This window comes from Mobula birostris, chromosome 14 (genome assembly GCF_030028105.1).
Source record: "Mobula birostris isolate sMobBir1 chromosome 14, sMobBir1.hap1, whole genome shotgun sequence".
In the NCBI taxonomy this organism is placed as follows: Eukaryota; Metazoa; Chordata; class Chondrichthyes; order Myliobatiformes; family Myliobatidae; genus Mobula; species Mobula birostris.
The window spans coordinates 976,981-990,434 of record NC_092383.1 but is presented as its reverse complement, the minus strand read 5'-3'; the positions used below and the strand labels follow the sequence as shown (position 1 = coordinate 990,434).

Sequence of the window (13,454 nt, the reverse complement as noted above, 5' to 3'; positions counted from 1 at the left end):
GCTGAGCCCTTAATGATTTAAAATCAATTTCACAACTTAGATGAAGGGACTGAGTACATGATAGCAACATTTCCTGCTGATAAGTGCATTAGCAAGTTCTGAGGAAGGCACAGAGTCCGTACAAAGGGTTAGAACTAACTATATAATGGATAGCAATCCAAGCTGACAGTGCTCCAACCCAGCACACATTAGATTCCACCTACCTTTTACCTAAGATCCACAAGTAGGACTGCGCTGGTAGACCAATTGTCCGCTCCACTCTTGCTCCACTAAACTACCTCCTCAACCTCAAATGTCTTGTCAACTCCAGTCCCATGTCTGGGACTCCTCATGTCCTCCGCCATTCTGACAACTTCCAATTCCTCGGTCCCTACTACTTTATCATCACCATGGACATGTTCTTACCCTGAACAACTTTTCTTTACTCGCTTCACTTCCTACAAATCAATGGTCTGGCCATGGACATTCACACAGACTGCAATAATGCCTATCTTTTGGTTGGCTGTATGGAGCAGTCCTTGATCCAAACTGTCTTTGTCACCACTTCCAAACCTTTCTCTATGACAACTGCACTGATGTTGCTTCCTGCACTGGTGTGGAACTCGCCAATTTTTATCACTTTTGCTACCAACTTCCACACTGTTCTCAAATTTATCTGCACCATTTCTGATAGTCTCATGTCCGCTTTCTGGATCTTTGTCTCCACCTTTACAGACAGACTACCTACTGGCACTTACTATAAACCTATCAAGTCTTAGAGCTACTCAACTGCATCTTCTCCCACCACCTTCTGTAAGGGTGTCATCTCTTCCTCATTAATTTAATTCCACTGGATTTGTTCTTGAGATGAGGCTTTCTATTCTGGAACTCTGAGAGGTACTCCTTTTGGAAACCTGGCTCCTTCTCTGTGGTTGATGACACCCTGAATTCTGCAGTTTCCTTGCTTCCTCCTGACAAGATAGAGATAATACCTTTGGTCTCTTCCTTTCACCCTCACTCTGCACATTATTCTTTAACTATTTCTGCCAGCTACAATAGATCTCACCACCAGTGATGGATTCTTCTACTCCCACCATTTTCACAGCAACCACTCTTGATGACTCCGTTTGCTAATCCTTCCCCAAACTCTCGTATGTTTCCCTGAGACCACAGGAATAACACCCGTTCCATATCCCTCCCTGATGAGGCAGAGGCTCACATGCCTCCCTTTCAACTTTTACTGCATGCATTGCTCTCGATGTGGCTTCCTGTACATTGATGAGATCAAATGTAGATTATGTGACCGCTCTGATGAGCATCTGAATTCCCATATACATTTACATTCCCACATCAATCTGTCTATCCTTGGCCTTCTCCATTGCCAGTGCCAGGTGGAATACAAGTTTTTCCTTCAAAGAACTGTATCTCATCTTCCACCTGGGTACCTACAACCCAACAGTATGAACACTGAATTTTCTAATTTCTGGTAACCTGCACCATCCGTGTGCATTTCACATCTCCCACGCAGGTTCTATCAAATCTAACAAAACTGCCCCACCCCCACTGACATCTCAGCCCAATAGCCAGTTTTCTCCACCCCACCCCTCATCATCCCCCCCTTATCAAGTTCCACTTTTCAACTCCAACCCTCTGGCTTTACCTCCACCCACCTTCCCTATACCAGGCTCCATCTAGTTCAACACACTGCCTGCCAGCTCCTGCTCTCAGCCTTCCCCAAGATAGTTAGAAAGAGATAGCTTCCCTCAACACTCTCAGCTTTAACACAAAATGTCCACTATACCCCATCTCCACAGATGCTGCCTGTCCCACTGGGTCCTATATCCCATCTTCACAGATGCTGCCCATTTAGCCGAGTCCTACCCACTGTCCTGGACATCTGCAGTCTCTCGTGTTTCCACAGAAAAGCTGAATGGGTAAGAAACTGAGATTAGTAACTTTGTAATGAGGTCAGATTACGGGGTTGGAGGGGAGCGGACTGGGTTAGTACTTATTGGAACTTAGAAGAAAAGCTAATTTTATTGAAAAATATAAAAACATAGAAACATAGAAAACCTACAGCACAATACAGGCCCTTCGGCCCACAAAGCTGTGCCGAACATGCCCCTACCTTAGAACTACCTAGGCTTTACCCATAGCCCTCTATTTTTCTAAGCTCCGTGTAACCATCCAGGGGTCTCTTAAGAAACCCTATCGTTTCCGCCTCCACCACTGTCGTCGGCAGCCTATTCCATGCACTCACCACTCTCTGAGAGTGGGATTGTTAAGGTGGATGCAAGGAGAATGTTTTCCCCAAGAGGGCATATTCACAATAAAGGCTGTCCAATTTAAGACTGTGATGAGAAAGAATTTCTTCACTCATGAGGTGATGACTCCTTGGTAATTCCCTACTCCAACCAGCCACTGAAGTGGAGTTATTGAATATAATTAAGATGGAAAACTGCCTGGATTGGACAGAGCAGGCTGAAGGTTCGATAGGAATACACAGGAGTGCCTGGATTGGATGGAACAGGCTGAAGGGATGATAGGAGTGCCTGGATTAGACAGAGCTAGCTGAAGGTTCGACAGGAATACACAGGAATGCCTGGGTTGGATGGAGCCAGTTGAAGGTTCGACAGGAATACACAGGAATGCCTGGATTGGATGGAGCAGGCTGAAGGTTTGACAGGAATACACAGGACAGAGCCAGCTGAAGAGATGACAGGAACACACAGGAATGCCTGGATTGGATGGAGCAGGCTGAAGGTTTGACAGGAATACACAGGAATGCCTGGATTGGATGGAGCAGGCTCAAGGTTTGACAGGAATACACAGGACAGAGCCAGCTGAAGAGATGACAGGAACACACAGGAATGCCTGGATTGGATGGAGCAGGCTGAAGGTTCGACAGGAATACATAGGAATGGCTGGATTGGACAGAGCCGGCTGAAGAGATGACAGGAATACTCCTATTTATCATTATCCTTTAAAGATCTTTGTAATAAGTTCATTTCTATTTGGGTTGTTTCAAACCTTTAGGTTTCCTTTCTTCATGCTAACCTGGCCTGAAGGACCCTTGTCTGCAGCTCTCCAGCTGTTATCCTGTCCCTTGCTTTTTGCTCCTTCTTGCTCTTTGCTTTTCTCTTCTTGCAATCTATCATTCTCTTCAAGCTTCTTACGTACTTCAGCTTCCTCGTATCTAACAGATAAAATACATTGCAGATTTACTTTTAAAGACAATTAACCAAGCAACATACACCAAGTGGCCTCTTCATTACGTACATCTACTTGTTAATCATGTGGCAGACACTCAATGTAGAAAAGCATGCTGACACTGTCAAGAGGTTTAGTTGTTCAGAATGGGGAAGAAATGTGATTAAGTGACTTTGGCCATGGAATGATTGTTGGTGCCAGACAGGGTGGTTAGAGTATCTCAGAAACTGCTGATTTTCCTGGGATTTTCACACACAACAGTCCCTAGAGTTTACAGAGAATGATTCAAAACACCAAAAACATACAGTGAGCGACCCCTCTGTGGGTGAAGATACCTTGTTAATGAGGTCACATGAGAATGGCCAGACTGGATCAAGCTGACAGTAACTCAACTAAATACACATTACAACAACGGTTTGCAGAATGCATCTCTGAATGCATATCATGTTGAACCTTGAAGTGGATGGGTTACAGCAGCATAAGACCACACCGGGTTTTACTGCTGTGCCTAGTAAAGTAGCCACAGAGCGTACACTCACTGCTGTTTCTCTACTCAGGGAGGTGTCGTATGTGATGCTATTGAGCCCTTGTCCAATGCAACACCTGATAGATGGAAACATTAGGACTGTGCAGCTTAATACTTGAGAACTCCAGGAACAAGCTGGCCTGCTGCGTAGGCCTCCGCAGGTCCAAGGTGGAAAATGACTGTGGATGAGTAACAGTGAACAGTATATTCCAACTGAATTCCTGCTGGGAGATACAGTCATCATTTAGATTTTGGGAATAAAACACGCAGACATTAGTACTACAGCTTATGGCGATATGACAGAGGATATAAACTGACAAGTGTAATAAAGAAAAATAAAAAAACAAAACCAAAGGTTAACAATGGAGAAAGAAATGCAAACTGAAATTTACACCAAAAGGGGGTTTGGAACAAGCAATGTAGTCAATGGCTGTGAAAAAATACAAACACCAATATAAACTGACTGGCAGTAGGTTAAAAGCTGCACTGCCAGGCTCATTGAGACAAATAAAGCACTTGTCATTTCCGACATCCTCATTATTGTATATGATTAAGCTGATCAAAGCCACAACAGACCTTAACTTCAGGCTTTCAGAAAGTCTTTCTGCCTCTTCTATGGCCTTCCTGAAGCTTGTAGGGCCAAGTAAAGAAGTATAGTAGTCCTGAAAGAACAACAAAATGCTGGTTTACTTTCTCTGTAGCTCAGCACTCTAACATCTTCAGCAAGAACGACCACACGCAGGCCAGGACAAAAAACTGAGACAATTAAATACCCACAAGCCTATCAGAATCTGCAGGTGAAAGGCTAATCACACTCCCAATGTGATCTTGCATTGGGACAAACCAGGTCAGATGGCAAAGACCTTTGATAAAGAGTTGTAAAAGTCGTTAATACCAAGAAACTACAGAAAGGTCTGCTACTCCGTAGTTTATCCTTTGTTGTGTAAAACACTTCTGTTACAGGTCTGATTAAACTTGCTCACGTTTAGTATTAACTTTCACTGAAAATGGTGTACACACCTGATGAAAATCCATGCACTGAACTAATTAGCTCTTCATCAGCAAGTAGTTCAAACTTAATGAGGATGTGAGCAACAAGACATTTGATTTCTGCTTCACTCCTTTGATGCTGGAAAACCGCAACTCCAGAAAGTTCTGCACACAACGTTACTTTGAGACAGCTCCCGACATTTACAAACACAATAGTTACTGCCATGATTCCCACCCTGTGAGGCTCAGACATGCGGTATTCTGGATAAAATTTGGAATATTTTAAACTAATTTATTCTTTTATTCTTTATTGTGCAATTAATAACCATGAAATGGCAGTGGGGGAGCAGGTGAGAGAAGATATCACTTCACTTTCAGCCTGTGCTTGGGTGCTGGTGTGTACTCAGTTGCCTTTCAGATATTGGAAGGAGCCTGTCTATTCTCTTTATTTGCACAGCGTTTTGTTTATAGAAATCAACAGAAGGCAAGAAATAGAAACAAATGGAAATATTTCTAAAGTCAAGAAACAGAAATATCATCAAAAAACAAGGATAAAAATTTCAAACTTGAAGAATAAATGCCTAAACTTATTGTGTTAAAACAAATCAGTTTTCCTTCTCCTTTCATCAAGTGTTGCATCAGGTCACCAAGTTACCTTTAGAACAAAAATCAGCAATGGAACAAAAGGTCTCAGTATCGATTAAAATAAAAATACTCAAAGGAGCAGTCTCCAATAATCAGTGCAGATGACTGCTAATGCTTGTGTTGAAAAATATGTAAACAGTTCAGTCTAGATCTATGAGTCTAGAATTAGGGGGCAGATTCAGAACAAGGGGTAGTCTGTTTAAAACTGAAGTGAGAAGAAATTCCTTCACTCAAATATTGAGGGATCTTTGGAATTCTTTACCCTAGAGGGGTGCTGAGGACTAGTCATTGACCATGTTCAAAATGGAGGCTAATTGCTTTTAGGATATTAAAGGATATGGGAGCACTGTTCTGGTACAGGGCGTCTGCTGAAGACATCAACTCCACAGATACTGCTTGACCGACTGAGTCCCACCAGTAACTCTTTGTGGCAAGTGATATGAGTATCACAGTAAAATCTTACTGAATTATGGTGCTAGCTTGAGGGGCATACACCCGCTTCTATTTCTTGCCTTCTGATGATCTCTATAAAGAAATCACAAAATCCTGTGCAGCTAAAGAGAATAGACAGGCTCCTTCCATTATATGAAAGACAACCCAGTATGCACTAGCACCAAGCACAGGCTGAATGTGAAGTGATATCTTTTCCTGATAAAGATTGGGAATGAAGCCAATTGATGAAGACATCTACCTCAGTTCAAGGAATTCAGTGAGTTAACTATAAGTAACCTTAAGTTAAGAATTAGGCCATTTGGTCCATCGAGTCTGTTCTGCTATTCCATCGTGGCTGATTTACTGCCCTTTGAACTCTATTCTCCTCCTCTCTCCGAGAACCTTTTGACGCCCTGACTAATAAAAAACCTATCAACCTCTGCTTTAAATATACCTAATGACTTATCCTCCATAGCCGTCTGTGGCAATGAATTCCATAGATTCACCATTCTCTGACTAAAGAAATTCCTCATCTCTGTCCTAAAGGGATGTCCTTGCATTCTGATGCGGTGCCAAGAATTCCCCACTATAGAGAGTATCCTTTCCACGTGAGGCTACAAATCTATAAAAGAAAAAAAAATGGAATTTTTCATTTAAGAGAAGGAAAATGAAGGAAAAATGGAAAAAAATGAAATCAAAGAAAAAAATGGATGTGAAAGGATTTAGGAGTGGATTAGGACAATTTGTTTTATGGGAAGGATGTAATAGAGAAATGGAGGTCATTCAAAGGTGAAATTTTGAGGGTACAGAATCTTTATGTTCCTGTTAGGTGGGAAGGAAAGGTTAAGAGTTTGAGAGAGCCATGGTTTTCAAGGGATATTGGAAACCTGGTTCAGAAAAAGAGAGAGATCTACAATAAATATAGGCAGCTTGGAGTAAATGAGGTGCTCGAGGAATATATAGAATGTAAAAAGAATCTTAAGGAGGAATTAGAAAAGCTGAAAGAAGATATGAGGTTGCTTTGGCAAGTAAGGTGAAAATAAATCCAAAGGATTTCTACAGTTATATTAATAGCAAAAGGATAGTGAGGGATAAAATTGGTCCCTTAGAGAATCAGAGTGGACAGCTATGTGCGGAGGCAAAAGAGATGGGGTAGATTCTGGACAATTTCTGTTCTTCGGTATTCACTAAGGAGAAGGATATTGAATTGTGTAAGGTAAGGGAAACAAGTAGGGTAGTTATGGAAACTATGATGATTAAAGAAGAGGAAGTACTGGTGCTTATAAGGAGTATAAAAGTGGACAAGTCTCTGGGTCCTAGGACCTTGAGGGAAGTTAGTGTGGAAATAGCAGGGGTTCTGACAGAAATATTTCAAATGTCATTAGAAGTGAGGATGGAGCTGGAGGATTGGTATATTGCTCATGTTGCTCCATTGTCTAAAAAGAGTTCTAAGAGTAAACCTAGCAATTATCAGCCTGTGAGTTTGACGTCAGTGGTGGGTAAATTGATGGAAAGTATTCTTAGAGATGGTATATATAATTATCTGGATAGACAGGGTCTGATTAGGAACAGTCAACATGGATTTGTGCGTGGAAAGTCATGTTTGACAAATCTTATTGAATTTTTTGAAGAGGTTACTAGGCAAGTTTGATGAGCCTCTGGCTAGGATCTTCATGATTGCTGAGCCTCTGGCTAGTATCTTTATGTCCTCGTTGTCCACAGGAATGGTACCGGAGGATTGGAGGGAGGTGAATGTTGTCCCCTTGTTCAAAAAAGGTAGTAGGGATAGTCCGGGTAATTATAGACCAGTGAGTCTAATGTCTGTGGTGGGAAAGCTGTTGGAAAAGATTCTTAGAGATAGGATCTCTGGGCATTTAGTGAATCATGATCTGATCAGGGACAGTCAGCATGGTTTTGTGAAGGGCAGATTGTGTCCAACAAGCCTGATAGAGTTCTTTGAGGAGGTGACCAGGCATATAGATGAGGGTAGTGCAGTGGATGTGATCTATATGGATTTTAGTAAGGCATTTGACAAGGTTCCACACGGTAGGCTTATTCAGAAAGTCAGAAGGCATGGGATCCAGGAAAGTTTGGCCAGGTGGATTCAGAATTGGCTTGCCTGCAGAAGGCAGAGGGTCGTGGTGGAGGGAGTACATTCAGATTGGAGGATTGTGACTAGTGGTGTCCCACAAGGATCTGTTCTGGGACCTCTACTTTTCGTGATTTTTATTAATGATCTCGATGTGGGGGTAGAAGGGTGGTTTGACAAGTTTGTAGACGACACAAAGGTTGGTGGTGTTGCAGATACTGTAGAGGATTGTCAAAGATTGCAGAGAGACATTGATAGGATGTAGAAGTGGGCTGAGAAGTGGCAGATGGAGTTCAACCCCGAGAAGTGTGAGATGGTACACTTTGGAAGGACGAACTCCAAGACAGAGTACAAAGTAAATGGCAGGATACTTGGTAGTGTGGAGGAGCAGAGGGATCTGGGGGTACATGTCCACAGATCCCTGAAAGTTGCCTCACAGGTGGATAGGGTAGTTAAGAAAGCTTATGGGGTGTTGGCTTTCATAAGTCAAGGGATAGAGTTTAAGAGTCACGATGTAATGATGCAGCTCTATAAAACTCTGGTTAGGCCACACTTGGAGTACTGTGTCCAGTTCTGGTCGCCTCACTTGGAAGGATGTGGAAGCATTGGAAAGGGTACAGAGGAGATTTACCAGGATGCTGCCTGGTTTAGAGAGTATGCATTATGATCAGAGATTAAGGGAGCTAGGGCTTTATTCTTTGGAGAGAAGGAGGATGAGAGGAGACATGATAGAGGTGTACAAGATAATAAGAGGAATAGATAGAGTGGATAGCCAGCACCTCTTCCCCAGGGCACCACTGCTCAATACAAGAGGACATGGCTTTAAGGTAAGGGGTGGGAAGTTCAAGGGGGATATTAGAGGAAGGTTTTTTACTCAGAGAGTGGTTGGTGCGTAGGATGCGCTGCCTGAGTCAGTGGTGGAGGCAGATACACTAGGGAAGTTTAAGAGACTACTAGACAGGTATATGGAGGAATTTAAGGTGGGGGCTTATGTGGGAGGGAGGGTTTGAGGGTCGGCACAACATTGTGGGCCAAAGGGCCTGTACTGTGCTGTACTATTCTATGTTCTATGTTCTAAAGTTGACAGGGGAAAGCGGTGGATGTTGTCTATATGGACTTCAGTAAGGCCTTTGACAAGGTTCCACACGGAAGGTTAGTTAGGAAGGTTCAATTATTAGGTATTAATATTGAAGTAGTAAAATGGATTCAGCAGTGGCTGGATGGGAGACGCCAGAGAGTAGTGGTGGATAAATGTTTGTCAGATTGGAGGCCGGTGACTAGTGGTGTGCCTCAGGGATCTGTACTGGGTCCAATGTTGTTTGTCATATATATTAATGATCTGGATGATGGGGTGGTAAATTGGATTAGTAAGTACGCAGATGATACTAAGATAGGTGGAGTTGTGGATAATGAAGTAGGTTTTCAAAGCTTGCAGAGAGATTTAGGCCAGTTAGAAGAGTGGGCTGAAAGATGGTAGATGGAGTTTAATGCTGATAAATGTGAGGTGCTACATTTTGGTAGGACTAATCAAAATAGGACATACATGGTAAATGGTAGGGCATTGAAGAATGCAGTAGAACAGAGTGATCTAAAATAATGGTGCACAGTTCCCTGAAGGTGGAATCTCATATGGATAGGGTGACGAAGAAAGCTTTTGGTATGCTGGCCTTTATAAATCAGAGCATTGAGTATAGGAGTTGGGATGTAATGCTGAAATTGTACAAGGCATTGGTAAGGCCAAAATTGAAGTATTGTGTACAGTTCTGGTCACCAAATTATAGGAAAGATGTCAACAAAATTGAGAGAGTACAGTGAAGATTTACTAGAATGTTGCCTGGGTTTCATCTCCTAAGTTACAGAGAAAGGATGAACAAGTTGGGTCTTCATTCTTTGGAGCGTAGAAGGCTGAGGAGGGACTTGATAGAAGTATTTAAAATTATGAGGGGGATAGATAGAGTTGACGTGGATAGGCTTTTTCCATTGAGAGTGGGGGAGATTCAAACAAGAGGACATGAGTTGAGAGTTAAAGGGCAAAAGTTTAGGGGTAACATGAGGGGGAACTTCTTTACTCAGAGTGGTAGCTGTGTGGAACGAGCTTCTAGCAGAAGTGGTTGAGGCAGGTTCGATGTTGTCATTTAAAGTTAAATTGGATAGATATATGGACAGGAAAGGAATGGAGGGTTATGGGCTGAGTGCAGTTCGGTGGGACTAGGTGAGAGTAAGAGTTTGGCACGGACTCGAAGGGCCAAGATGGCCTGTTTCTGTGCTGTAATTGTTACATGGTTATATGAATTGTTAGCTTGGCTTAGCTCTAGTACTTTAATGCCAAAGGTGGTGCTTTCTGGATGACATGTTGATCTAGGGAATGCTGTGGAATCTCAGTACTCAAAAAGACCAGATTGCACAATGTTGAAGGCAGCTGAGGAAATCCCTCTAATGTCATGACTGATATTTATCCTCTAAACAACAGATTATTTTTATAGAGGAGTGTTCTAAGCAGAAATTAACTGTCAGATTTTCCAAATGCTGAGTGCACTTCAATAAAACATTTTGAGACATTCCATGAGTGGCAAACATCCTCTGAATATTGCCAATATAGCTGAACAGTATTGCACAAACAGAACAGCCAGGTACCTGCTGATGTTTAAAATCATTCCTCTTCCGAATTAGATCATATACAGCTAGGTACTTCATGTAAAGAACATAAGCTCTTTCTTCGTCTCTGTCCAACCTGCTTTCTTCTGCAGCCTTGAAAATTTTACAGGCACTCACAACAATGCTGGAAAACAAAGGAATGGTGATTTAGAAAGGCAATATCTTTGCAGTCTGTAGGACGTGAATGAACAATCTAAACACTTCTTCCTTCTCTACTTGTTGTTGACGCGATATTTTTACTTGAATAACAGAAACTGTCTAATACTCTAAGGTGTACTGAAAAGATTCAGCCCAATACTGTTTATAAATAAAGAACTTGATTTTCTCAGCCATCCAGGACAGGAACATAGATGATTTGCAGCTAGACAGTAACAGTTTTGATTCTGATGTTGGGTAACTAGCTATACACAGCCTGTACAATCTCTCTGTAAAAATCAAACAAGTGATTTTTACAAACTGAATGCCAACAGCTACCAGCAGGAATAATGGGGTAAATGAGCTCCATTAACTTGAAACTTGATAGGGAGAAAGTAAAGTCTGATGTAGCAGTACCTCGAATTACAGTGATATGGGCCGCCGGCAATGGTGGTAGAGGCGGATACGATAGGGTCTTTTAAGAGACTTTTGGACAGGTACATGGAGCTTAGAAAAATAGAGAGCTATGGGTAACCCTAGTAATTTCTAAGGTAGGGACATGTTCAGCACAACTTTGTGGGCCAAAGGGCCTGTATTGTGCTGTAGGTTTTCTATGTTTCTATGAGTGAGGAGTCGGTCAAAGTAAATTGGAAGATGCTGGCAGGGATGACAGCAGAGCAGGAAGATAGAGGATTGGGAAGCTTTTAAAAACCTACAGAGAGCAACTTAAAGAGTCATTAGGCAGGAAAAGATGAAATATGAAAGCAAGCTAGCAAAACAATATTGAAGGGGATAGTACAAGGTTTTCCGAGTACGTAAAAAAAAATAAGAGAGATGAGAGTGGATATAGAACCGCTAGAAAACGAGGCCAGAGAAATAATAATGGGGGACAAGGAGATGGCAGATTAACTAAATATTTTGCATCTGTCTTCACTATGGAAGACACGAGCAGTGTGCCAGATGTTGAGGTGTGTGAGGGAAGAGAAGTGAGTGCAGTTACTATTACAAGGGAGAAGGTGCTCAAACAGCTGTGTGATGCAAGGGGACACAAGTCACCCAGACCAGATGAACTGCACCCTAGGGTTCTGAAAGAGGTAGTGGTAGAAATTGTGGAAACATTAGTAATGATCTTTCAAAAACTATTGGACTCTGGCAATGTACCAGAGGACAGGAAAATTGCAAATGTCACTTCACTCTTTAAGAAGGGAGGGTGGAAAAAGAGGAGAGCGGTAGTGATAGGGGATTCGATAGTTAGAGGTGCAGATAGGAGGTTCTGTGGTCGTGACAGAGAATCCAGGATGGTTTGTTGCCTCCCAGGTGCCAGGGTCAAGGATGTCTCTGATCGCTTGCATGACATTCTGAAGTGGGAGGGTGACCAGCCAGATGTTGTGGCGCACATCGGTACCAATGACATAGCAAGGAAGAGTGAGGAGGTCCTGGAGAGTGAGTATAGAGAGCTTGGTAGGAAGTTGAAAAGCAGGACCTCAAAGGTGGTAATCTCAGGATTACTACCTGTGCTAGGTGCCAGTGAGGGTAGGAATAGGATGCTCTGGAGGATGAACAAGTGGCTGAGGAACTGGTGTAGGGGGCAGGGTTTCAGATTTCAGGATCATTGGGACCTCTTCTGGGGCAGGTGGGACCTGTACAAGAGAGACGGGTTACACTTGAACTACAGGGGGACCAATATCCTTTCAGGGAGGTTTGTTAGTGCTATTGGGGAGGCTTTAAACTAGATTTGCAGGGGGATGGGAACCAGAGCGCCACAGCTGACAGTGTGGCTGGGGTGAAAATAAATGATGTTAAAAGTTCAAGCAAATCAGCTGATAGAAAGGTTGTAAGTGGTGGTAAAAATCTTCTGAGGTGTATATATTTCAATGCTAGGAGTATTGCGGGGAAGGCGGATGAGTTGAGGGTGTGGATTGACACGTGGAAATATGACGTTATGGCAATTAGTGAAACTTGGCTACAGGAGGGGCAGGACCGGCAGCTTAATATTCCAGGGTTCCGATGTTTCAGATGTGATTGAGGCAGAGGAATGAAAGGTAGGGGAGTAGCATTGCTTGTTAGGGAAAATATTACAGCAGTGCTCAGGCAGGACAGATTAGAGGGCTTGTCTACTGAGTCCTTATGGGTGGAGCTGAGAAACAGGAAAGGTATGGCCACATTAGTGGGATTGTATTACAGACCACCCAATAGTAAACGAGAATTGGAAGAGCAAATCTGCAGAGAGATAGCAGGCAACTGCAGGAAACAAAGTTGTGGTGGTAGGGGATTTTAATTTTCCATACATTGATTGGGACTCCCATACTGTTAGGGATCTAGATGGTTTAGAGTTTGTAAAATGTGTTCAGGAAAGTTTTCTAAATCAATATATAGAGCTACCAACTAGAGGGGATGCAATATTGGATCTCCTGTTAGGAAGCGAGTTAGGACAAGTTACAGAGGTCTGTGTAGGGGAGCACTTTGGTTCCAGTGATCATAACATCATTAGTTTCAATTTGATCATGGACAAGGATAGATCTGGTCCTAGGGTTGAGGTTCTGAACTGGAAGAAGGCCAAATTTGAAGAAATGAGAAAGGATCTAAAAAGCGTGGATTGGGACAGGTTGTTCTCTGGCAAAGATGTGATTGGTAGGTGGGAAGCCTTCAAAGGGGAAATTTTGAGAGTGCAGAGTTTGTATGTTCATGGCAGGATTAAAGGCAAATTGAATAGGAATAAGGAACCTTGGTTCTCAAGGGATATTGCAACTCTGATAAAGAAGAAGAGGGAGTTGTATGAAATGTATTGGAAAC

The 13,454-nt window shown here is 42.6% G+C and overlaps 1 protein-coding gene across 5 annotated transcripts in view; it reads right to left on the bottom strand.

Moving 5' to 3' along the window:
- usp8 (ubiquitin specific peptidase 8) overlaps positions 1–13,454 on the bottom strand; it is a 66,024-nt gene that overhangs the window by 38,924 nt on the left and 13,646 nt on the right. For all 5 annotated transcript variants that reach the window (XM_072277905.1, XM_072277902.1, XM_072277904.1 and 2 more), the window contains 3 exons: positions 10,506–10,650; positions 4,292–4,377; positions 3,037–3,175 (listed from right to left, as the gene is read on the bottom strand). In XM_072277905.1, the coding sequence (XP_072134006.1) occupies positions 3,037–3,175; positions 4,292–4,377; positions 10,506–10,650 (370 nt within the window). The remainder of the gene's footprint in view (positions 1–3,036; positions 3,176–4,291; positions 4,378–10,505; positions 10,651–13,454) is intronic.